The 25,164-nt window shown below is 55.9% G+C and overlaps 1 protein-coding gene across 11 annotated transcripts in view; it reads right to left on the reverse strand.

Moving 5' to 3' along the window:
- The window catches only part of AKT2 (AKT serine/threonine kinase 2), a 64,688-nt gene continuing 39,927 nt past the window's right edge, over positions 404-25,164 (reverse strand). For 7 of the 11 annotated variants that reach the window (XM_013988560.2, XM_005655819.3, XM_005655818.3 and 4 more), the window contains 12 exons: positions 24,522-24,650; positions 22,952-23,063; positions 13,684-13,837; positions 13,082-13,213; positions 11,549-11,614; positions 10,372-10,440; positions 9,771-9,893; positions 8,291-8,419; positions 7,877-8,091; positions 7,310-7,397; positions 7,099-7,201; positions 404-6,122 (listed from right to left, as the gene is read on the reverse strand). In XM_013988560.2, the coding sequence (XP_013844014.2) occupies positions 6,043-6,122; positions 7,099-7,201; positions 7,310-7,397; positions 7,877-8,091; positions 8,291-8,419; positions 9,771-9,893; positions 10,372-10,440; positions 11,549-11,614; positions 13,082-13,213; positions 13,684-13,837; positions 22,952-23,052 (1,260 nt within the window). In that variant the 5' untranslated portion in view covers positions 23,053-23,063; positions 24,522-24,650 and the 3' untranslated portion in view covers positions 404-6,042. 11 annotated transcript variants of the gene reach the window in all.

A 25,164-nucleotide genomic window follows, 5' to 3' on the forward strand; every position in this document is an offset into this window, starting at 1 on the left:
GTATTCTCAGAGTCAGTACAGGCACACATCCAAGATACCGCAGGATCAATCCCAGACCACTGCAGTAAAGCAAATATCCTAATAAACTGAGTCACACAAATGTGTTTCCCAGCGCATATGGACGTTTACACTCTACTGCAGTCTACTGCGTCCAATAGCATTATGTCTAAAGAAATGATGTGCATACTTTCTGGAGTTCCCCTCCTGGCTCAGTGGAAACAAACCTGTCAAGCATCCATGAGGATGCAGTTTCAATCCCTGGCCTCCCTCAGTGGGTTAAGGATCCCACGTTGCTGTGGCTGTGGTGTAGGCTGGCAGCTACAGCTCTGATTGGAGCCCTAGCCTGGGAACCTTCATATGCCACGGGTCCTGGCCTTAAAAGACAAAACACCAATGTGCATACTTTAATTTTAAAATACTTTATTGCTAAAACACACACAAAATGCTAACCATTATCTGACAACACAGGACTACCACAAACTGAATTTGTTTAAAAAAAAAAAAAAAGCAGTATCTGCAAAGCACAATGAAATGATGTGCCTGTACCAAATAAATACAAAGGGAAAACAGTAACTTCACAGAGAAGCCTGACAGACACCACCTTATCCAAGGGCTCAGAGTCATCACCACGCAAAGAGCAGATCACCGCACGTGCCTCCTGACAGGATGCACGGAGAAAGGCACATTTATTTCTGGGAATTCTGTCAAAAACAGCTTACATATAACCACAAGGAAACATCAGGCAACAAACCCTGATTGAGAGAATTCTGCAAATTAACTTGTGCTCTAAATCTCCAACCTGGCAGCTGAATAGAACATGTGGGCCTGGACGGAATTACCAGCCAGGACTTTTTTTTTCCCTTCTTCTTTTGCATACAGTGTATTTAATGTGACTATTAGTAAAATTTGATTAAGGCTCAAGAGAAAAGCATTTGATTCAGTGTTAATTTTCTAACCTCGATGAGAGACTGTCCTTGTTTGGGGACATACACAGAAATATGAGGGAAGCATAAAGTCAATGAAGAATATCACGGGGAACCTGTGTGAAGATGAAAATTCGTATTGCTGTGCCCACAGCATGTGGAAGTTCCCGGGCCATAGCAGCCACCTGAGCCACAACAGTGACACCACCAGACCATTAACCCGCTGAGCCACCGGGGAATCCCTCCTTGTAAAACTTTATACATTTTGGAATAGATTCACAGAAAGTTGCAAAGAGGACAAAGTTCCCATATACCCACCCCCTTCTTTTTCTTTTTTACCCGTTTCTATGAACACCTTACACTAGTGCGAGGTGCTTGTCAGAATTTAAGGAACAAGCAGGGATATGGTGTCAGGAAATCCCCTGCTCGAGGCCGATTTCCTGAGGTGTTAGCCCAACGTCTCCTCTGTCCCAGGATCGTCGTCAGCATGCCTTTAGTCTCCATGTCTCCTAAGTTCTCTTGGCTGTGACAGCTTCTCAGGCTCTCCTCGTTTTGAACAACTTTGACAGTTGTGAGAACTAGTGGTCAGGTTTTTGCAGAACGTCCGTCAACTGAAATTTGTCTGAGGACTGTTTTGTTTTTTTCCTTTTTAGGACCACACCTGCAGCATATGGAGGTTCCCAGGCTAATCGGAGCTGCAGCTGCTGGCCTACACCACAGCCACAAGAAATCAGGATCCAAGCCGCATCCACGACCTATCTTGGATACTTAATACACTGAGCAAGACCAGGAATCAAACCTGTATCCTCACAGACACTAGGTTGGCCCTTAACCTGCTGAGCCACAACAGGAACTCCTGTTTTTTCTTGTCTTCTTAGGGCTGCAACCGCAGAATGTGGAGGTTCCCAGGCTAGGGGTTGAATCGGAGCTGTAGCAGCTGGCCCATACCACAGCCACAGCAAGACCAGATCCAAGCCGCGTCTGCGACCTACACCACAGCTCCTAGCAACGCCGGATCCTTACTCCACTGAGGAGTCATGGTCGCCAGTCAGGTTCATTTCCACCGAGCTGTTATGGGAACTCCTGTTTTCTTTTTATTAGACGGAGAGTGTGTGTTTTAGGAAGAAGGACCACAGGGAAAAGCAGCATTCTAATCACCTCCTGGCAAAAGCACGCACCACGGTGTGACTCACGGCTGTGATGCTGCCCTTGACCACCCGGCTGGCCAGGCTCCACTTCGCCCTTGGGGAAGCTGCCCTTGCCGGTTTTCACACCGTCCTCTTTGGAAGCAAGTCGCGTGCAGCCCACACCAAAGGAGCGAGGCTTCCACTTTCCCTCCTTGAAGGTGCAGCATGTAGAGAAATCACCTGGAATTCTGCAGAGAGACACGTCTCTTCTCACCCCTTGTCATCTCCATCAACACAAACTCAGTTTTCCTCTTTGGGCGTAACCCAATACTAAGCTATTTGTTGTTGCTCAGACTGCCTTCAGCTGTGGCCACTGGGTCCTTTCCTGTTGGCTCCCATGTCCCTTCACCCACTCTGATCAGTAAGGGTTTGGTTTGAGCAGGTCCTTACTTTCTGGCACAAGCTGCTCCAGGTTCACTGTGTACATCTCCTGCTCTAGTACTAGAGTCATTGTTGTACTATTTTTGAAAGTTTCAAAGTTTTCACAAGTCTGCAATTGTTTCAAAATTAAGGTTAAAATATGGGAATCACGGAGTTCCCGTTGTAACTGAACAGTAACAAACTTGACTAGTATCCACGAGGATCGGGTTCAATCCCTGGCCTCACTCAGTGGGTGAAGGATCCCACATTGCTATGGCTGTGGTGCAGGTCAGCAGCTGCAGCTCCGATTTGACCCCTAGCCTGGAAACTTTCATATGCTGCAGGTGTGGCCCTAAAAAAGGGGGGGGGGTCGCTACACTTTCAGGGAAAGCTCTCTGACATGTACTAAAATACAGCAACCCAAGAATGGAATCCACACAAACTTAAAAGTATAAGCACAGCAAAGATGGACTACGCCGCTGAGCTAAAATCTACTACAGTACTGCTGGGAGCAGCAAACTGGAAACCAAGTAAATTCTTGTCAACAGGGGGTAGCTGAATCAGCTGAGGCCCAGCCAACCGATTCAGCATGTGAAGTGGCTGGAAGCATGACAGCAGTGTCCACGGGGAGTCCCCCCCACACACACACAGAAAAGTGGCTCCAAGAGGATCTTGTTTTTACCGAGAACCCAACACGGACGTGCCTGCTGCCAGGAGTGGGTAAGATGCGGCAGGGGAGTGCCCGGCGGCTTGACATCAACCGGGAAGAAGGCATTACAGGGGCAGAGGGACAGCCTCTCGCGATGCCAGGTCCCCTGGCACAGAGGTGATGTGAGGAACAGAATGACTGATCAAGACCGGGGGTGGTTGTGACTTTCCTCCTCCTCCTTTTATTGTTTTGCACTGTTCTTCACACACAGTCACAAAATGTGATGTTGTCTACATGGCACACATGTGGATTAATCTCCTAAAATTTTAATTTTCCTGCTTGCTAACATTTTATTAGGGAAACTCTTCCCTCTAAAACTCCCTCTTCGGCAAAGTTGTCCTACGGAAATAAGCAGCAGCTCACCTAAGAGTCCACATTCCACTGAGGCAGCAGCTGGGGAACCTGCGGAGGCCCAGCCACGGAGTGAGACGACCAAGGCCCGCCTGGGTGGGCACAGGGACCGGCCCACGGAGGTCTGGGCGACAGTGCGGCAGGAGAAGAAACTAGCACCGGTTGCCTCCAGGCACTACCACTAGACGGGAAAGTAAAAGGCTTTTCTTTATACACCTCTCTGCCATTTACGCAAGACCCCTAGGACGTACTTTTGTAACGAAATAAATAACAAAGCCCACATGAAGTTAGAAAACAAAAAAATTCCTTGAGTCTTGGCTGTAGGACCTGACTTTCCGGGACCCTCACTTAAGATCTCAAAGACTCCATGTGTGGGAAACCCTACACTTTCAGGCAAAATCTGACATTGCATTCACCTGTGCCGGCCCTGGCCAGGGGAACTCCAGGACGACAGCGACAGCTCCAGAGGAGAGCGTTCTCAGAGCTGGGACGGCTGCTCCCAGCGGACAGCCACCGCCAACCCCAGCGACCCAGCGAGGGTGCTGTATTGGAACCGGGTGCCATTAAGTGGGCAGAACAGGTGTGCAGGCAGTGCCCTTCCAGGGCTCAAGGGCAGGGGAAGCCCACTCCTGCCGCTGTTCTCCCAGGGCCCAGCAACACCTCACACCTCCCCACCCGTCTCTCCACCTTATTTTGCCCAAACAGCTCCTGAGAGGCTGGAATGGCCTCTGTCCACTGCACCCCCAGCCCAGGCACCTTCCCCTAACTCCTCAGCAGCGCCCCCCAGTGCCCCCACCCCCCTAACCTCCCCGCCTCGAGGCTCCACAGGCCCTGTGAACCAAGCCACGGGAGCAGGTGCCTGGAACCGGACTTTGGAAGCAAGGAAAGGCCCAGGGCGGTGGGCCTCGGTCTGAAACAAGTGTCTTTATTGCTTGTACCGTACAAACACGAGGGACGAGGACAGGCCAGTGGGGAGGAAGGAGAACTGTCAGATTAACGACATACACACACACAAAGAAAAAAAAGAACCCCACCCGTCCAAACCAAGCCCCACCCCACCCCACCCCACGATGTCTCTCTGTGAACTGCCTACAGGCGAGGTGGGGAGAGCAAAACCACAAAAACTCCAAACACCCAGAGATGCTGGGGGGAGGGGAGGCACAGGGCAACGAGTGGACCTCAGGCACGGCTCCCCTGCTTGGCCAGCACATCCCCCCCGCCAGGATGAAATGCTTGGGCCGGGGGGTGGGGCGGGCCACACAGACCACGGACACCGGAGGCCAGGACACACTTGCCCTCACACACACATACCCGACACACACGCACACACACCTCCCACATGCACCTGCATCCCAGATGCACAGGGACACCCACAGACACACACAGTCCGAGGCACACACCAAGTGCCCACAGCGCTGACAGGTTCACCTTAAGGCTGCAGAATGTGGGGCCCGGAGAAGGGGTGGGGAGGCGGCCTGGAGCCTCCCTTCTCAGAGGCCCCCAACCCAGTACGTACCAGACACCTGCCCTACCCCTTCTCTGACCCAAGTCCACAGGGCCCAATACTGTCTCGGTGCGAGATGTGTAACAGCTGAGGCTGGCACCCCTCCGCCCCAGACAGAGAGAAGGGGGACGATCCGTGCCCCCCGCCTCAAAAGGGGCCAGGGCCAGGCCGGGGGTGCAACAGGAGGTAAGGCCGGCTGGAAGGAAGCCCTGGTAAGGCACGGGGCTGGTGGGCGGGGAGGCTAGCCTCCTCCACAGGGTCAGGAGAGCAGCTGAGGGGGTGCGGGTGGCAGGGGAGGCCCAGCAGGCAGCACCCACCCCCCAGAATCCCTCCTAGTTCCCCACAGGAAGGATGGGGCGCCACCCACGTGAGGGAGCCCTAAGCCCCCATCCTGCACGCAGCTTCCAGAAGGCCCATCCCTACCCTCTATCCTCACCCCCTGTCCCTGGACATTATTGCTTTTCTGCCCCCATGGGAGAAGGGGGCTGGACTGCCCCACGCCAGGCCACTGGGAGCCTAATGACAGGGCAAGGAAGGCAGCACCAGGGCGCTGTCCACCAGGCGGCCCGCCAGAAGGGAGCCTCTGACAGAAGCAGCAGCACGGGCAGGCAGCCTGCGGGCGCCCCGACCAGAAATCCGCATAGACCCCACGGCTCCACGCTTCGCCCTTCACTCTGTGTTGGGCTTTGGGTTGATTAAAAACTGAAATCTCTCCAACCGCCCAAAGGCCCGGTGGTCCTGGGGCAGGAGGTGGAGAGTCTCCCGAACCCTGGTCTGGGCACAAAGGAGAAGGCAGGACAGGACTCTGGAGGCAGGGCCACTGGGACCGCTGAGGTGCGTTTGGCAGAGGGCTGAAGAAAAAACTGGAAACGGGGGTAAGGAGATGAGGAATGGGGACACAAACAAAAAGGGCGAAATAAAAAGTTTAAAAAAAAAAAAGAAAAAGCCCCCCGGCAGTGACAGCAGCCGTGCGAGTGTCCTGTGGCGGCGGCGGGCAGGCAGCACTGCTCACTCCCGGATGCTGGCCGAGTAGGAGAACTGGGGGAAGTGGGTCCGCTGGTCCAGTTCGAGCGAGCCCAGGCTGTCATCTGCAGCGTTGGTGGAAATGGATTGAGGAGAACCCGAGAACGAGAGCGGGACAGAGGCTCAGCCATTTCCCCTGCTGCAGCCCCCACCGCAGCGCCACCCCCAGGCCTGAGCCCTGGCCCCCAGGCCCGACAGCCTCACTCCGTCTCCTGAGCGTCCCACGTGCTCCTCTGCCCCAGGCCACACAGGGTCTAGCCCCAACCTCACTGGCCCTGGGCACCACTCCCACCCCCCCACATACACACATCCTCCCCGAACAGGCAGCCGGGTGGGGGCGGGAGGCCACTTTCTAAAGCCCTAATGCAGCCCCTCCCTCCTCCCCCAGAACCCCTCGGGGGCTTGCAGCACTGCAGCTCCGCACTCCTCCCGGTGGCCCCCAAGATCCCCCAGTTCTGGCCCTGATGCCCTTACCCTTCCCTCAGCTACTCTGCCCTCTGCAAGGCTCCCGGACAGCTCACATGCACTCCTTGAGCCAGGAACGTGTCTGGGCTGCCAGGTCTCCTCCTCCAGGAAACCCTCCCTGACTCACAGGCCAAGGCAGGCTTTCCTCTGAGCTTCTCCAGACCCTGTGGCTCCTAATGCCACAGGCCTCATCACTCTGGGCTGTCACCTCGCCCAGACTTTGAGCTCCCTAAGGGCAGGGCCCAGGACTGTCTGGTCACTGCTGCGCCTTCAGCAGAGCCCAGCGCGGGGCGGGTGGGAGTTAAGAACTCAAATAGCTAATCAATCAATGAACCCATCCAGCCCCAAAGGTCCGGGTGACCGCGGGCACTGACAACTCAAGTGTCTCCTGCCCAGGCTCCCGCCAAGCGCTGTGGCCCGTGGCTCCATGGAGGGCGAACAGCCAAAGCCCTGGCAGGCACACTGCAGGCAAACCGCCCACACGTGGAAGGGAAGCTGCACGTTTCCTCTCCTAGCGCCAACTCCCCCAACCCACCGCCCAGCCAGGCCCCTGGGTGGGGGTCCTTGGACACTCACAGCGGTCCGGGGGCGTGATTGTGATGGATTGGGCGGTGAATTCGTCGTCAAAGTACCGAGTGTCGACCTCAGATGTGACCTGAGGTTTGAAGGGTGGCAGGAGCTGTGGAGGAGAGGCGCTCAGGCTCAGGACCCTGAGGAGAGGAGGCCTCAGCCCAGGTCACCGGGAGCAGCCGGGCTCCTGCAGGGAGCAGGCGGCAGAGGTGCTCACCTTCTTCTGTACCACGTCCTGCCAGTTGACGGTGAGGAAGAACCTGTGCTCCATGACCTCCTTGGCATCGCTGGGCCCCCCGCCGAGCCTGGGCAGAGATGGCCATGAGCACCCACCTCCCAGGGCAGCCGGCTGCTGGGAGATGGGCTTTTGGTGCAGGCCCTGAACAGCGTGTACTGGTTCTGTGGCGGCCACAGACCACCCCTTCCCAGAGGAGGAAGCGCACATGCCCAGGGTCAGAGCTGGGAGGCTGCAACCTGGCGCCGGGGGCAGGGTGTGAGCTGAGAGGGCGGGCTTGGCAGACAGCTGGTTCACATCCTGGCTCTACCACCCGAGGCCAGGCACAGGGCCAGCCTGCTCCTCAGTGTCCCCATGGAACAAGGCAGCGCGGGCAGAGAGCTAAGTACAGGCCTGGCCAAGAGAAAGCTCCCTAAGGGACAGCTGTGGGGACCATCAGAGTCTGTGCAGGGATCACACACACCAGGCATTCCATGGGCTGCCCGCTCCAGGCCGAGGGAAGCGGCAGCAGATGGCACTGGGCTGGGCGGGGCAGATGCCAGCCCTCACCTCTGCTTTGGGTCCTTCTTAAGCAGCCCCGCAAGCAAGGACTTGGCCTCGGGGCTGAGGGTGCGCGGGAAGCGGATCTCCTCCATGAGGATGAGCTCGAAGAGGCGCTCGTGGTCCTGGTTGTAGAAGGGCAGGCGGCCGCACATCATCTCGTACATGACCACGCCCAGCCCCCACCAGTCCACGGCCCGGCCGTAGTCGTTGTCCTCCAGCACCTGGGCAGGGAGGGCCAATGAGGGGCCAGGCCCATGTCCCCAGGGCCACGGCGCTGAGAGGGGCCCAAGGGGGACATGGTCCTGCCTGGAGCCGGGGGGCCACGGAGGGAATTGGAGCCCTGCCCCCCGAGCATCTAGGCGGGGGAAACACACGAGTCTGAGCGCCCCCTCCGCCCCTGGGAGCTCCAGCCCCAGACACCTCGGGTGCCAGGTATTCGGGGGTCCCACAGAAGGTTTTCATGGTGGCCCCATCACTGATGCCCTCTTTGCACAGGCCGAAGTCCGTGATCTTGATGTGGCCGTCTTTGTCCAGCATGAGGTTTTCCAGCTGTAGAAACAATGTGTCAGGGACACAATGTATCCCAGGCCTTCCTGCCAGGCCTCGAGCCTTCCCTGATGGGGCAGTGGCCTGGCTGCTGTGCCAGGGGCTCCAGGTGGGGCCAGGCCCAGAGTTGGGCCTTTCGAGGCTCAGAGGGAGGCCAGTCCCAACACCTCCCTAGCCTCCAGCGGCCCTCCAGGGAGCTGGAAAGAAGCAAGGAAGGGAGAACTAGGAGCCAGGTTCTGTCCAGCCTGCTCCCAGTTGTGGGCACCAGAGCAGGGAGGGCCAATGAGGGGCCCAGCCCAAATCCTGGGCTGCGGCTGTCACATTGCGGATGCAAGGAACACTATCTTTCTCCTTTTTTCCCCTAAACGTCACACCAACGGGCAATTTAATGGGCCTTTGCGTAACTGGCACGAGGTCAAGAAAGACCACCTGTGCTCTTCCCTGTTGTCAGTTGCCACCCCTTCCAACAGAGAAGGAATTTCCTTGCTTTCCTTTTTCTTTTTCTTTTTTTTTTTGGTCTTTTTGTCTTTCTGGGGCTGCACCCACGGCATATGGAGGTTCCCAGGCTAGGGGTCCAATCGGAGCTGTAGCCACCGGCCTACACCACAGCCACAGCAACTTGGGATCTGAGCCGCGTCTGCGACCTACACCACAGCTCATGGCAACACCGGATTTTTAACCCACTGAGCGATGCCAGGGATCAAACCCGCGTCCTCATGGATGCTAGTTGGGTTCATTAACTGCTGAGCCATGACAGGAACGCCTCTTCCTTGCCTTTATCTACCATTTTCCTCATTACGTCTACACTGTAAACCACAGAGCGTCATCTCGTGTGTTCGGGTTTTCCCCTCAGCACTGGCCTGAGGACGCGGCCGGGCCAGGCGGTCGTGGTGACCGCAGCCTGCCCTCCTGCACTGCGGAGTCCCGCTGTGCGACACACCATGCTGTCTTTCATCCATTCTCCCCCAGGGCACACTGGGCTGTTTCCAGTGTCGGGCTGGTGTAAACAAGTGCTGCCAGGAGCGCGTGTGTCCATGTTCTAAGACGGACTCAGAGATCTGTTCCCGCGCCTGCTCCTAGGGCACAATGCTGGCTCACGGGGGACGCATGCGTCTAGACCACCTTCTAAAGGGCTTAGATCCGTTTACGCCCTCCAGCTGCCCTGAGGGAGACCTGGAAGGGCCCACGTGGGGCTGCCTGCTGTGGAACCGGTGGGCCCGGTGGGGAGGCTCAGCTCCCAGGACAGGACAGACAGACCCTCCCAGGAGGGGGAAGCCAGCAGATGTGCAGGCGGTCTGGGCATGGCCTGCCCAGTGCGCGCATGTGCCTTGGGCTGAGGCGAGAGCTCGCTCACCTTGATGTCGCGGTACACCACGTCCCTCGAGTGCAGGTACTCCAGAGCCGAGACAATCTCCGCGCCGTAGAAACGGGCCCGCTCCTCCGTGAAGACGCGCTCCCGGGACAGGTGGAAAAACAGCTGCAGGCAGCAGGGACAGGGGAGGTGAGACCCTGGCCCAGAAGAGGGAAGGATGGGACCCTGTGCATGGCCCCAGCACCCTACCCTGGCCAGCGACACTGCTCCATGAACCAACCAGTGACCGTGAGAAGGACCAAGTGAGGGGCAGTGAGCAGAGAAGGGCTCAGGTGAGGAGCAAGGGATGAGAATGAAGAGCAACAGGCCTTTGTGAACTTCCTCTGCAGCCCTCGCCACAGCTCCTGGACCCCGGTTTGTATCCCGTCCACCAACGCACTAGCTGTGTGAATGTGGGCAAGCCACCTAACCAACCTCCCAGGGCCTGTGCCTGCCCCGCACAGTGGAGGCTGCCTTGGGGGTGGGGCGCGTGGAACGAGATGACACCCAGTAAGTCTCCACTGCGCCCCAAATCCCGGCTCAGCCATGGGTTCTCTTGGCCTCCTCCAACACCCGGGAAGGCAGGCTGGGGGCGGCAGCTCACCTCGCCACCGTTGGCGTACTCCATCACGAAGCACAGGCGGTCGTGGGTCTGGAAGGCGTACTTCAGCGCCTGTGGGGAAGGAAGGTGGCCAGTCGGCCGGCCGGGAGGTGGGGGGAAGGAAGGCTCTCTGCCCAGCTGTGAGGGGAAGGGGCACCGCCGCTTTTGCACATGCAATCCCTGCCCTGGCCTGGGCCCTGGGAATCAGGCAGCCAGGCTTCCAACCTTAGCTCCGCCTTTCGTGGGAGGTGAGTGAGCTCGCAGCTCTGAGGGCAGGGAAAGGGCTACTGCGCCCAGCGAGCCTGTCCTCTGCCTTCGATGACGCCTCCAAGAGGCCCAGCCAGGGGAGAGAGTGTGTTCCGAGCACCCAGAGCTGTTTCACATCCCTCTTCCTCCCATTTCACAGTCAAATGTCACACACACACACACACACACACACACAAACACACACACACACAGGGTTTGCTGGCAAGCAGTTGGCAGTGGCTTGGGAGTCAACCCCCAAAACAGGACGGAGAGATGGTCCACCAACAAACGAGCAGTTCTCAAACTGTGCTCTAAGAAGCCCCAGGGAGAGTTTCTCAGAAGCCCTTCAGGGACCCCCCTCACAACGCCTCTACTGCGTCCTGTCGTCTACACTGACGAACCTTGTCAAATTCCCTCTGAACAAGTGCTACGGCTCAATGGGACTCTTGGACAGCAAGCGAGCTAGGGAAATGGACCTCAACCTGGTCCACTCAACCGCTGGCTGCTGGCCTTGATGGAGACTGTAGCCCAAAGAGGTGTCTGCTCAGCCCGAGGTGAGAGGCAGCGCAATAGTAACACCTCTGTTTCTAGGATTACCTCCATAAACAAGTTAAAACAAACAAAAAAAATCAATGTTCCACTTGGACCAGCTGGGCTAGCACCTCTAACCCATAAAGACAGCACCCATGCTCCCCTGGGGCCATCTGTAATCTGATGTCATCCGTTACAGAGGTGTTGACACAAAGCCACCATCTATGAAGAAGCTGCCCTGAACCAGCAATACCGCACCCCAGCCACCTGGCCAATATCCGGTCTGTGCTTCACAGTGGTAGGGGTCAGGCCCTTGCCCTGAGCTCTGTCCTAAGGGATCAGTCTGGGAGCCCACAGGGCGCACAGGCAGGCCTGGCCCGCCTGGGACAAGAGTGCTACTCACGGTGAGGAACGGGTGCCTGGTGTTCTGGAGAACCCGGCTCTCGGTGACCGTGTGGGCGACTTCATCCTGCAGACAGAGCCTGGCTGAGGGGCTGGTGGACAACGGCATGCCGGCCACCCCCACCCCAACCTGAGAGATGGGAGCAATGTCGGCGGAAGCCCAACTCCGTTCAGAGCCAATGTGCGGAGAGAAGGGCAGGAGCAAAACGCTGTCATTCCCAAGCCCTAATGAAACAGTGGGCCCTGACAAGGACAATCAGCGGCTCGCTCTCAAAAGCACAAGGTGAAAAGCTGACGGGGACTTCACGAGGATCAGGCTGTCACCACCTGAACCCACAGGCCAGTTCTGACATCATAGGGAGAGGAGGACAAGTAGACATTCTGAGACCCCTGAGGTGATCCACTGACTGTGGGTGTCACCACCTATAAATGCTCTTGCTGAAATAAAGGCCTGGATCTAACCAGGACTCTAGGCTGTGAGGAGCCGTTCTCAGAGTGTGGTCCCCCTTCTGGCAGCATCAGTGTCTCCTGGGAACCGGGAAAAAAGCAATTTTGTCTTTTGGCCATGCTTGGCATGTGGAAGTTCCTGCGCCAGGGACTGAACCCTTGCCACAGCAGCAACCCAAGCTGCTGCAGTGACATGTCAGATCTGCAACCCCCTGTGCCACAAGGGAAGTCCAAAAAAAGCAAATTATCAGGCCCCTCTACATGCCCATGAGTCAGAAACTCGGGGCAGGGGGGCCCCTCCCAGGACTCCAACGCAGACTCAAGCCTGGTAACGGAGCACACGGCAGTCGCCTGGACAGCTGCTACAAATCTGGCCTGCAGAGCCCAGACACTGGCTCTCCAGAGGACGAATCTGCCTCCAGGACATAAAGTAATAATGTTGCTGATAATGTCTAAGGATCCTGCTGACTGTCACAGCTTGGGGGGAGTAGGGGGGGCGGTCCTGATCGAGGCCAGAGATGCTGCTGACACCTTGTGGGGCACGAGGCAGTCCCCACAGCAGAGACTGCAGGCCCTGATGTCAGTGCCCAAGTTGAGAAACCATGCCTTGGACCAATGACATCAGGGATTGTCAGCTTTGCTGGATATCATGGTGGGACCACAATTATCGTCTTTCAAATCATCATCTGTTAAAGATACACATCTAAGTATGTATGGCCGAAATATATGATGTTTAGAACATGCCTTAAAATGCCCCAGAACAAAAAAAGAGGAGGCAGACCTAATGGCACATGACCGGCCAAATGTTAGTAACTGCTGCAGTTGGATGCCCGTGACGTGGGAGTCCACTGCATGTGCTGTTCTTTTTAAAAATGTGTATGTATGTTAGGAATTTTCCATTTTAAAAACTTTAAATAAGGGGGAAAAAGGAACAGAACCCTGGCCCAGCCTCCTCCGGAGACACCCAGAGCCAAGCCCTCACCCCTTCTGGCCTCCCTATAGGCTCTTTATCGCCTGCTCCTGACCACAGTCAGGCCTGGTGCTGTGTGCCCGTGGCCGCGGCCACCAGTCCCCCGGGAGGGCCCACCTTGGCGATGATAACCTCCTTCCGCAGGATCTTCATGGCGTAGTAGCGGCCGGTGGCCTTCTCGCGCACCAGGATGACTTTGCCGAACGTGCCCTTGCCCAGGAGCTTGAGATAGTCGAAGTCGTTCATGGTCTGCCCGGGACGGGGAGAGAGTCGGGTAGTCGGGCTTGGCATAGGGCCCACGGGAAGAAATTTTAACAGAGAGAAAGTCAAAGGACACTGCTGCCCAAACACTCAGGCATGAGCGGGAAGGGAGGCTCTGGGCAGCCACTGTTTGTTCTGGAGTGGCCTGCGGAGCCAGGCTCTCCAGCTCCTTGGCTCTCCGGCATGGGGCCCTGCGGGGGCTGGGCCCACAGCTCTGCCACGGGGGTGAGGGATCTTCACGACTTCCCAGGATGAAGCTGCCTCAGCCCAGGGGCCCAGAGCAGTGCTGAGATGCCCTACCCTACGGGGCAGTCGGGAAGGGTGGCGGCTGGGCCACACGCTCTGTACGGAAACCAAGGGCGGCAGGGCCAGACTTGGGAGGGAGAGGAATGCTCCCCGTGCTGCAACCCCCGACCCCACCCCGGCCTCCCGCCTCCCCCCGAACCCTGAGGACTCACCACCTTGGCCCGAGCCTTGCTCACTGCCACTTCCATCTCCTCAGCAGCAGAGGAGTCACTGGGGGAGCCACACTTGTAGTCCATGGGGTCCTCACCTGCGCCCCGCTGCTTGAGGCTGTTGGCAACCATCTGGATGGCCCGCATCCACTCCTCCCTGTGTGGGGACACCTATGAGTCCTGGGGCGCCAGGCCTCAGGCAGGAAGCGCTGAGCCCCACGAGCCACAATGGACAAGCAAATGACCCAACACCTTCGGGCCACCGTATGGAGATCTGTCTGACCTGGGGAGAGCTGCGGACCAGACTGAAATCTTATAGGCCCTCTGGCCAGCGTGGGTGGGAGAGGCCAAGAGGGGAGCAAGGACAAAGACCATCTAGCCTGCGGAGGGGCCTGGCCCGAGGGCCACTTGAGGTCAGGCAGCACATAAACAACTAGAGGAGAGACTGCCTTTCTCACGGCCCCTTGAAAACGAGCTACCAGCCTGAGCCCTGAACAAGGGAGAAAGACGCTGCCCTCTGAGTCCCCTGGAATGAAGGACGAGCTCATGAGTACAAGTGACCAGTGTTTCATAAAAGAAAACCATGCACAGAAGGAAGCCTTCATTAGCTGAAGAAACCGAAGCCCTCGCAAGCCAAAAGCTGACCAACATGACGACTCCCTGGGGGTGTCTGCCTGCCCAGGGTCAGGGACTGTCCTGGAGGGGTGGGAACGTGGGAGAGAAGGGGCAGACAGGGAAGCAGGCCCCAGCACATGGGAGATGGGCTTAAGAATGATCGACTCGTTCTGCCACTCATGACTCAGAACGTGCCAGGAAAGGATTTTCTCTGGATACCAGCAAACAGTTCTGTCTGTAGAGAAGGAAAACGCATCTAGGAGAAGTAAGTTAACAAGACCACACACAAAAAATTAAAAAAAAAAAAAAAATTTAAATGAGTTTTCCTGCATCACAATAGTGCAATAGCAAGCGTGGCACACCAGCCCTCCCCAAGCCCAAGCAGAGTCTGGGGCCCTCCTGATAAGCCACGGATGTCAGCCTCACTCAGGAGGCAAAGACTACATCCCTTCATCCATGCTGCGACCCAGCCCCCGGGCTACTGTGTAGGTGCCTGGGCAAGACTGAGCAGCCAAAACCCAGAGCGGCCCCAGCCCCGGGACACACCCCGGCTGAGCGGCTGGAGCCTCTTCCCTCCCTGACCCAGCATCTCAGGCTGGCATTTCTCAATCTGCCTTCCCCATGCCCTCTTTGGAACAAATAACAGTATAAATCCCTATCCTTACACTATGTTCCTGTTTTTCAAAAACTGGGGGAGGGGGAGTATATCCCATGATATGATTTATCAGATCATAATTGTCCTCTCAGAAATTTTAAAATGCGGAGTTCCCGTCGTGGCGCAGTGGTTACGAATCCGACTAGGAACCATGAGGTTGCGGGTTCGGTCCCTGCCCTTGCTCAGTGGGTTAACGATCCGGCGTTGCCGTGAGCTGTGCTGTAGGTTGCAGACGCGGCTCGGATCCCGCGTTGCTGTGGCTCTGGCGTAGGCCAGTGGCTACAGCTCCGATTGGATCCCTAGCCTGGGAACCTCCACATGCCGCGGGAGCGGCCCAAGAAATGGCAAAAAAACAAAAAACATACACAGATCTTGAGGGACCCCCACATACTAAAAAAAGCAACTTGCAGACCAAGATGTGCAGTGTGCTCTCATCTTTGTCCATGAGGGAGAAGAGCAGCCTGGGTGAACCACTCGGCGCGGCCTCGGCCCGGGAGGCAGCACAAGCAGCAATACCCAGGGGCCTCTCTGGGCCTCAGGGCTGGGGAGCAGAGCTACGGCTCACAGAGCAATTCTGCCATCAGGCAGCACTCAGGCCTCCCGCCGCTGCTGTGCCCCAAGCCTGCACCCAGAGGACGTGTTCAACTCACGGAAGCGGTTAAAGATACTGGTGGGCCCTGACCATCCCAACCCACTGGGATGCAGGAGGCTGGTTCTCTCCCACCGCCTGACAAGCCCCGGATCCTGTGCCAACTGGACTGGGGTGGCAAGGTTGCAGCACTGAGAATTCCAGAGAAAAAGCAAGGGCCTCCGTCCAGGAGACTCCTCAAGGGTTTGCAACATGTGTCTGGGGCAGAGGGGAGCTCCCACCCAGAGCTGAGGCTGAGCACCTTCCACCCCTCAAAGGAGAGCTTGCAGGAGAAACCCTCCTGCCCCCTGCAGGACACGCTGAGGAAATAACCACATGCCACCTCACTCCATGCTCCTCAAGGGGGCTGGGGGGGACACGGAGGCACACAGCCATGGAGTCACCCGTGCAGGTCACAGCAGTGGAGCAGAGCCCCCAGCCCAGATGGCCCCTCCTCCCAGCACCAGCTACGCCCTGATGAAAGCCACAGCTTCCTCCCAGACCAGACTGTGCTCGAGGGAAGGCTTGTGGAATAAGGGTCACTGTGTCAAGGAGCCCAGGAGCGGGCAAAGCAAAGCCCCTTCTCGGGAGTCCTGGCTGGACACCCGTCCAAGGAGGCCTCCCCACTAACCAGCAAGGCCAACGCCCTGTCTCGCAGAGCACACCACAGCCAGACGCTGTAGGGATGCTTTACATGAGGCGAGCTGACTCCTAGAGTCCTCCTCACAACCCTGTGTGTGAAGCAGAAACTAGCATTTGCCTCATCCTACAAACATGGAGACGAGGCACGGAGAGGCCAGCGTCTGCCCAGTGACGGCCAGCAACCAGAGGCTCGGGGGCACACGTCCAGCCCCGCTCCGCCAAGCAGCACTAGGCCCGGGAGCAGGGAGCTGGGACCCCGAGTGGCCTCACCTGGCCTCCGTCTGCCTCCCACGGCCCCTGGACCCGGCGCGGCAGCTGAGAGCACGGACTCTGGAGCCTGATGGGCTGGAGTGAGTCTGAGCTCTGCCCCTTCCCAGAGGCAACACTGGGCAGGCTGCGCGACCTTCCTGTGCTTCAAGGGCCCGTGTAAGGGCACAGTGAAGGCTGAGCAAACATGTCAAGAGGGCTGAGAGAATTTCGCCAGCCAGCAGGGCAGCAACTTCCCCCAGTGCCTTGGGCGTGCCAGGCGTTGTTCTGGGTGCTGAGGGTGCCGCAAGGGACAAGCTCCGTCAGAAGAATACAAGTGCATAAAGGCTCCAAGGCAGGGACTGCAGAGGACGCCCCCTCTCAGAGGGTGGTCAGGGAAGGCCTCTCTGAGGAGGTGGTATATAAGCCAGGGCCTGAAAGATGTCCCTGGAATGTGGGACGTCCCCAGTGCCGAGAAGAGGCACTTGGCCCATCGCTATGAAATAAACAAAACGGAGGGAAGTGACAGGAAGGGGGCAGCCCAGCGAAGTACCAAGAGGGAAAAGAAACCAAGCAGAGCTATCAGCACGGCCAAGGGCACAAGGAGGGCGCATGGATGCGCATGGGTGCCTTCCGAGGAAGGCACAGCGGGTGTGGCTGGAGCCAACAGAGAGAGAGGAACGAGGGGATGAGGGTAGGAGGGAGCACAGGCCACTCCCGGCTCCACAGCCACCGTAAGAGATTTATGTCTTAATCCTTATCATCACAGGAAATTGTGGAAGGGTTTACAGGGGGGACAGGATCTGATTTCTGCTTGAAGTCAGCAGCTGCTGGGTGAGGCCAGGCCTGGAGTGAGAGAAGCAGCACAGGGAGACAACAGCAGCCCCGTGGTGAGAGGTGCCAGCGGCAGAGGCGACAGAGGGGAGAAAGGAGCTCCATGGCGTGGGATGCCCCGGGCCAGGGGCTTTCACATCTCCTTCTGTGTTCCTCACAGCAGCTGGGGGACCGAGCCCCACTGAGAAAGGGGCGGAGTGGCTGATCTGACTCCAGCCCCGGGCTACACTGCTGAGCAGACCAAACTGTGCCCCCGAAGGCAGCTCGGTGAACTGGAGAGGCCAGGGCTGCCCACAATGCACAGGCCTGTCCTCATCGAAGCTTCAGGAACAGTGACTGACTGCTGGTCTGATGGCAGATGGGGACCTCTCTCCCTAACCTCCCATCCAGGGGTGTGTTCACAGCTGGAGGGCATCTGGGGTTCCCCCTCTGTTAAGACACCCACACATGGGCTGACCTGGCTGACCTGGGCCCAGCCCTGCCCAGTAGGTAAAACCCAGGTCCTTCAGGTCTTCTTTCTTTTATTCTGTAACTCTCTGTGCCTCAGTTTCACCATCATATGCCTGTTTAGCAGGTGAAAAGAACTCTCTCTTAGAAATATTGTAAGGATAGGGAGTTCCCATAGCAACTCAGCGGAAACAAATCTGACTAGTATCCATGAGGATGCAGGTTCGATCCCTGGCCTTGCTCAGTGCGTTAAGGACCCGGTGTTGCAGTGAGCTGCAGCACAGGTCACAGACACAGCTCGGACCCCTCATTGCTGTGGCTGTGGTGTAGGCTAGCGGCTGCAGCTCTGATTCAACCCCTAGCCTGGGAACCTCCATACGGCTTGGGTGGCAGCCCTAAAAAAAAAAAAAAAAAAAAGACACACACACACACAAAAAGAAACACTGTATGGATAAAATGAGTTAATATATGTAAAAGCCTCAGAGTAAAGTCTGGCTTAACAGGGAATTAGTTCAATTATTCTTTTATTCATTTAACAAACACATACTGAACACCTATTACATTCTCCACACAAATAAATACAAAATGTCACACTTGGTAGGGTAGGTGCTATAAAGAAAAATAAAGCAGGGTAAGGGTAACAGAGTCATGGAAGGCAGGGCGGGTCACTTCAGAAGGTGGCACATGAGCAGAGACCTTGCAAATTAAAAAGAGAACTGTCATCATAGCCGAGGGAAGAGGATTCTAAATAAAGGAAACAGCAAGCGCAGAGGTCCTAAGGTAGGAAGTATGCTTGGAATGTTTAAGGAACAGCATGGAGACAGGGTGGCCAAAGGGAGGGAAGTGGCAGTAGGAAATGATTCTGGAGCAGAGGTCAGATCACACAGGACTTTTGTAGAACAGAGCACTGACTTGGGAGTTCACTCCAAATGGGATAAAAGCCACTTGGAGGTCTAAACAGTGAAATTACAGGATAAGACTCACATTAAAAGATCACACTAATGCAGGAGTTCCCTGGTGGTCTAGTGGTTAGGATTCAGTGCTTTCACCACTACAGCCTGGGTTCAATCCCTGGTCTAGGAAATAAGATACCACATCAAGCCGCTGCATACTGAGGTCAAAGAAAAATATCTATCATACTAATGTGATGCACTATGAAGTATACCTGCCAAGACCAGAGGTCTACAAACTTCTCCTGAAAACGGCCAAATAGTAAATATTTTAGGCCTTGCAGTTCACAGTCTCTGTCACAATGACTCAGTTCTGCCATTGGGTAGCAAAAGCAGCCAGAGATAACTGGCAAATGAATGGACATGGTGTGTCCCAATAAAACTTTATTTATAAAAATAGGAGGCCGGGCCCTCATTTGCCAGCCTTGCTTCAGATCTTATTTCTGGTTTACAGGAAACAGAGGCACAAAAGAACAAAGAAAACAGTACCCAAGGGCAGTAATATGACACATTCAGAGTATGGGACATCCTACAACTAGCCTGGCTTGTCCAAAAAAAAAAAAAATTTCAATGTCGTTGGGCAGGGAGTGGAGAGACAAAGGCTGGATTAAAAGAGGCCAGAAACAACATGTACCTGGGTTTTTCAAATCCTGGTTTGAAAAACATTTTGAGGACAACTGGGGAAATTCAACTACAGCATGGATATGGCGAGGACGTTAGTAAGTACGTGTTATAATCATCTCAGCTGTGATAATGGCACCATGATTCTGTAGGGAAAAGCTCTTTTTCTTAGGGCTTTTCTGACGGATTAAGGGGGAAAGTGTCACCAAGTATGAACAGAAGGTCAGGATTCAGCCTAAGATAGCACCAGACGAGGCGAACGTGACAGATGCTTAACTGCTGAACCTGGACACAGGGATCTAGCTGCTCAGGCATTATACTATTCTTTCAACTGTTCTGTTCCCTGGAAACAAGCTGGGAAAGTGAGCAGGGGAATCGCTCTAGCTGCCCTGGGGAAGGCATGGGAGGCTGCTGTGCAGGAGCCCAGGGAGCAGGCCACTGCAGCACCCAGGTGACAACCCGTCCCAACCCGGTCAGCCCTCTGCCCCACCGCCCCCCACCCCCACCCCAGGCCTGGGCTGGGCAGGGAGGACAGCCTCCCCTTCTGAGTTTCCAGCTCACACCTTCCCTGGGCCTGAGGTCAGGGATCTGGGGCTGGGGCTCGGCAATCCCAGCAGATTTCTCTCCAGAGGCACGGCAGGTGCTAAGGGAAGGAAGCTCTCCAGCCCCACACTCAGTAAATGGATTCTTCCCCAAGCTGAAGAGCATGGGACCTTGCTAAAATGGAAGCCAGAGCAGGTCTTTCGCCTACCACGACTCAATGCTGGCTCCCGCTGCTCCTTCTCCAGGCTTGCCCAGTGCATGCCAGCTACGGCTGAGTCGAGGGCTTCCTGTTTACCACTCCCCCCTGAATCTTTCAGCAACCCTGTGACAAACCCCAATCCGTTCACTGCTTGCCAAGCCCCGCAAGGATCTCCACCTGGAGTCCAGGTGCCGGCTGAGCTCGCCAGCTTCAAGGCCTCCACCTCCCCTCTTCCAAGACCCCCAGCCCTTGATTCTTTAGTGACGCATAACCCTCTGTGGTCCCTGGGATGGCAAACTGTCTCGCCTCCAGGCCTTTGCTTATGCTGGTCCCTTTCCTGAAGCCACCTTCTTTTTCCCATCTCCATGGCCAACTCCTACTCACTCCTCAAAACTCAGCCCAACACCTAGACTCTATGCACCTACTGGTCTCAATTTGCTTTCCTGGCAGTCCATGTTTTTTGTGTCCAGTTTTCATTTGAGTAACACCTCAGCTGGCCTGAGATGTCATTCTGTCCCCCTTGGTGGGGCAAGTATAGTTTATTTTATTATTTATTTATTTTGTCTTTTTGCCTTTCCTAGGGCTGCACCTGCGGCATATGGAGGTTCCCAGGCGAGGGGTCGAGTTGGAGCTGTAGCCACCGGCGTACGCCAGAGCCACAGCAACTCGGGATCCAAGCCGAGTCTGCAACCTACACCACAGCTCATGGCAACGCTGGATCCTTAACCCACTGAGCAAGGCCAAGGATTGAAAATGCAATCTCATGGTTCCAAGTCGGATTTGTTAGCCACCGTGCCACGACAGGAACTCCAGGGCAAGTATGTTTTAACCTTTGGAAGCTTTGTAATAGTGATTACAGTATAGGTTAATGGTAATACATCTTATGATACTGTTTTGTGCACGCTCAAGAAATGCAATGTCCCCAAGGGTAGCCACCAGCTACATGTAGCTATTTAAACTTAAATTAATTAAATACAATACAAAATTCCATTTCTCAGTCGTATTAGCCACATCTCACATTTCAAATACTCAAAAGGACATGTGACTACTGGCTACCCTCTTGGATACCCCAGGCATTGAACATGTCTATCATGGCAGAAACTCTTCCTGGACAGCACTATTCTAGGGTTCTCCAGAGGATCAGCTGAATCCTCAACCCACAGACAAGCTAAAGGATTGTTTCTCAAAGTAAAGACCAGGAGTTCCCATCGTGGTGCAGTGGTTAACAAATCCGACTAGGAACCATGAGGTTGTGGGTTTGGTCCCTGCCCTTGCTCAGTGGGTTGAGGATCCGGCGTTGCCGTGAGCTGTGGTGTAGGTTGCAGACACGGCTCGGATCCCTCATTGCTGTGGCTCTGGCGTACGCCGGTGGCTACAGCTCCAACTCGACCCCTCGCCTGGGAACCTCCATATGCCACGGGAGCAACCCAAAGAAATACCAAAAAGACAAAAACAAAAAAAACAAAACAAACAAACAAAAAAAGTAAAGACCAAAGGGACAAAGTGGGGGAAAAATATCTGCCACTCATTACAAAGGGCTAAGCTCTCCCATATATCGAGGTTACAGAAAAAATAAGAAAGACCAAGTACCCGAAAGAAGGACAAAGGATATGAACAGATAGCTCAGAAGAGAAAGTTCACATGGCTTGTGAACACATAAAGGACACTCAAACTCAACAAAGAAAAAAGGCCAGTTAAAACCACCCTGAGGGGCCAGTTCCTACTGATCAAGTTGATAAAAATTATGTCTGAAAACACAAGGCTGTGAGGACACTCTACGACACGGCCTAATAGAAGAAATCTCAAAATTACAAATGCATATTCCCTGTCACCCAGCAATCCTACATCTGACAACTCATCTTACAGATTTACTTGCACAGAGGTCAAACAAGATGAGCACAAGGCATTTAAACTATCGCATTGCTTCTAATGAGCCCCAAAGCCTGGAAACAACCCCAGTCACCATTAATACAGAATTGCTAAACAAACTTGGGGACACAGATGTGTACCTGTTTCTAAAAAAAAAAAAAAAAAAATGGCGTCAGCAGGAGCAGCAGCTCTATATATCCTGAAGCAGAGAGCGTCCCCAAGATGCATTATGTATAAAAAGCAAGTTCAGAACAGTTTGTATACGATGCCATCTTTTGTGTAAGAAGAAAAAACTAGGGGAGTAGGGCACAAAAGCCTCTATCTGAATGAGCCTGTCCGCTCGCTGTGAAGAAGCTCTCGTAGGACACACAAAAACAGCAATTAACTTGGGGGTGGGGGACAGGACGTATGGGGCTGAAATGAGGGCGAAGCTTTCACTGCACACCTCCTTGTGCTGTTTGTGAATAAATATACCTTCTGATCTTTTTTTTTTCTTTTTAGGGCCTCACCTGCGGCATGCGGAAGTTCCCAGGCTAGGGGTGAAACCAGAGCTGCAGCTGCTGGCCTACACCACAGCCACAGGAACACCGGATCCAAGTCACTTCTGCGACCTATGCCACATCTTGATCCCTAACCCAGGGATCGAACCCGCATCCTCATGGATACCAGTCAGGTTCTTAACTGGCTGAGGCATAACGGGAACTCCTTATCTTCTGATTATTAAACATATCTTTCAAAAATCAAAAGCAGCTCCTTGAGATCCTTTGCAGATCTTCGACAGTCAGAGGCCCTGAAGTGGCCCGGAGCTCCTTACTGTTACCAGGCTCCACCGTGTTCCAATGTATCCTCCCGTCTGAGGACACAGAGAGGGGGCTGCAGACTGAGAACCCCTGCTCTTTCCAGCTCACAAAAGGGAAACTCCTAAGCAGCGGCTCAGGGAATTCTGTCCACCCGCGTCCCTTCTCCTCACACGGAGCCTGGGGTCCCTCTTAAAGGGCGGCCACGCAGAGGCCCAGACTTGCCTCTCATCCGGGGAGTCCACATGGAAGGTCCTCTCGATGACTGTGGTCCACTGCAGGCAGCGTATGACAAAGGTGTTGGGCCGAGGTCTCTCGGTCTTCATCAGCTGGCATTCTGCAGAACGGCGATGCAAGCAGGGAGGGTGAGGGGCAGCCCTGCCAGCCTGCAGCCCACATTCCCCGAGCCACCTCATGTGTCAGCCATGTAACACTTCGGTGACCGAGACAGCCCTGGTCATGCCCCCACAGGGCTCAAGGTTGGTCCAGTGAGTGCGTGTGTGGAAGCGGGCAGCCCACCAGACAGTGATGGCTCCGTGGTCAGGGCTGTGCCGGGGGGGAGCCCAAGAGGCAGCAAACCCAGCTCAGGGGCTCCAGAGGGTGCCCCAGAGTGCATCTCTGCACTGGGCCCTGAAGGCACGAGGGTGCGTGGTGTGCAGAAGCCTACAGGTGAGAGAGGCCCCAGCACACTTAGGGAAGAGCAGATTCTGCGCCGAGGAGAGAGGAGTGAGAGGTGAGCCCAGACGGGCCTGCGGGACTCGGAGTGCATGGCGGGGAATCTGGACTTGGTTCTGAAGGCAGCAGGCGACCATGGAAGGCTTTAAATAGGGAAGGGATGCGAACAGATTCAGAGCCCTCTGGCTGCCATGATGAAGGTGAAGAGAATGGAGATGGGGACCAGGGAGGAGGCTGGGACTCCCCAGAGTGGGGGAGGGGAGGGAAAGGCGGGGAGACAGGCCACAGCGGGGTGGGGGGAGCCATCTGGAATGAGGCCCTGGCTGCCGGCCTGAGGATGAGGGGCAATAGGGCCCTCCCTTGAGAGGGAGGTAGGGAGCAGGAGCAGGCTGGGGAGGGAGGGGAGGCTCAAAGGCAGTTTGGGACATGCAGGGAGCCCATGGTGGCACATGAGAAGATATCCAGGGAGAAACGAGCAGGAAGCTGCACAGGACACATGGGGGGTTCAGGTGGGAAGCCTAGGGCTGGGAACAGCTATGTTGGGGTCACCAGCACGTAGGAAAGCAACCAGGACAACAGAGAGGTGAGTGGGACTGGATTCCAGAGCCAGCAGGTGGGGGCGGCCTTGGAAGGTGAGGCTGGGAAGAGGCTAGAGCAGGGGGCGAGCTGGGAGAGGACAGTGGCCTGCGCTACAAAGTAGTAGTAGAGACAAGTGTCTCTGAAATGTTCTTAGGAGGTGGGACAAGGACGTGGTGACCCATCAGGTCAGCAGGGAAGGAAGCTGGCAGGGGGTCGAGGGCAGGACTGTGATTCTGTGAGGCCCAGGCAAGGGCTCTGAACCTGCCAAGCTTTCACTGGTCAGTGTCCGGCCAGAGGCACCACTTCAGGCACCACGAGAGGCCGGAAGGCTGGGAGATGCGCCAGCTTCTCTCTTCTTCCCGCTCTCCATCGCCGGCCAGCACAGCCTCTGAAGCCCAGACCACACAGGGCTGGAGCAGGGGGAGGTGGCAAACACATCTGAGGGCCCCAGACAAGCTCAAAGCCCAGGAATAATCAGGCCTCACGTGCCCCCCCGCCGCCCCAAGACTGGCCAGCCACTCCCTGAGCCCCGGAAACGCACCTGCTACGGAGAAGTTGTTTAAGGGGGGCAGGGTCTGGTCGGGGGCCTCGGGCCGCTCCTTATAGCCAATGAAGGAGCCGTCACTCTTCAGCAGGAAGTACCGGGGCCTCCAGGTCTTGATGTATTCACCTGAGCGAGGCGGGGCAGGGAAGAGGTCAGGGCAGCCAGCCCAGTGCACCTAGGGCCTCCCAAGGGGCACCACATGAGGATGATGGAGGGCCCTGGCTGATGCAGGCTGGGCCTGGGCTGGGCCCAGTGATCCAGAGGTCATGGCTGTCAGGAAGGCGCCTGCTGCAGTACCCAAGGCCTCAGCATGTGGCCAGCAGTGAGCCATCCTCGCCAGCACGTGGCCCAGTCCCACGGGAGGTCTAGGCTTCCAAACACACACGCCCTGTGGCCCTGAAAGGCCCAATCCCATGGGCTAGTATTCACCAGTACAGCTGTGCAGGTGGATCAAGTGTCAAAACACCATGCCAGGCCGGGTCGAACTACAGCTATGCCCTCTGAGTGCCCCTTGACCCCTTTCATTTGTTCTAACCATGAACGACCTGGCACCCTGTGTGTGTACACACACACACACACACACACACACACACACGCGCACACACGCTATGAGGCGAGGACCCACTCCTTAGAGGGTTGC

Source organism: Sus scrofa, chromosome 6, assembly GCF_000003025.6.
Source record: "Sus scrofa isolate TJ Tabasco breed Duroc chromosome 6, Sscrofa11.1, whole genome shotgun sequence".
Lineage (NCBI taxonomy): Eukaryota > Metazoa > Chordata > Mammalia > Artiodactyla > Suidae > Sus > Sus scrofa.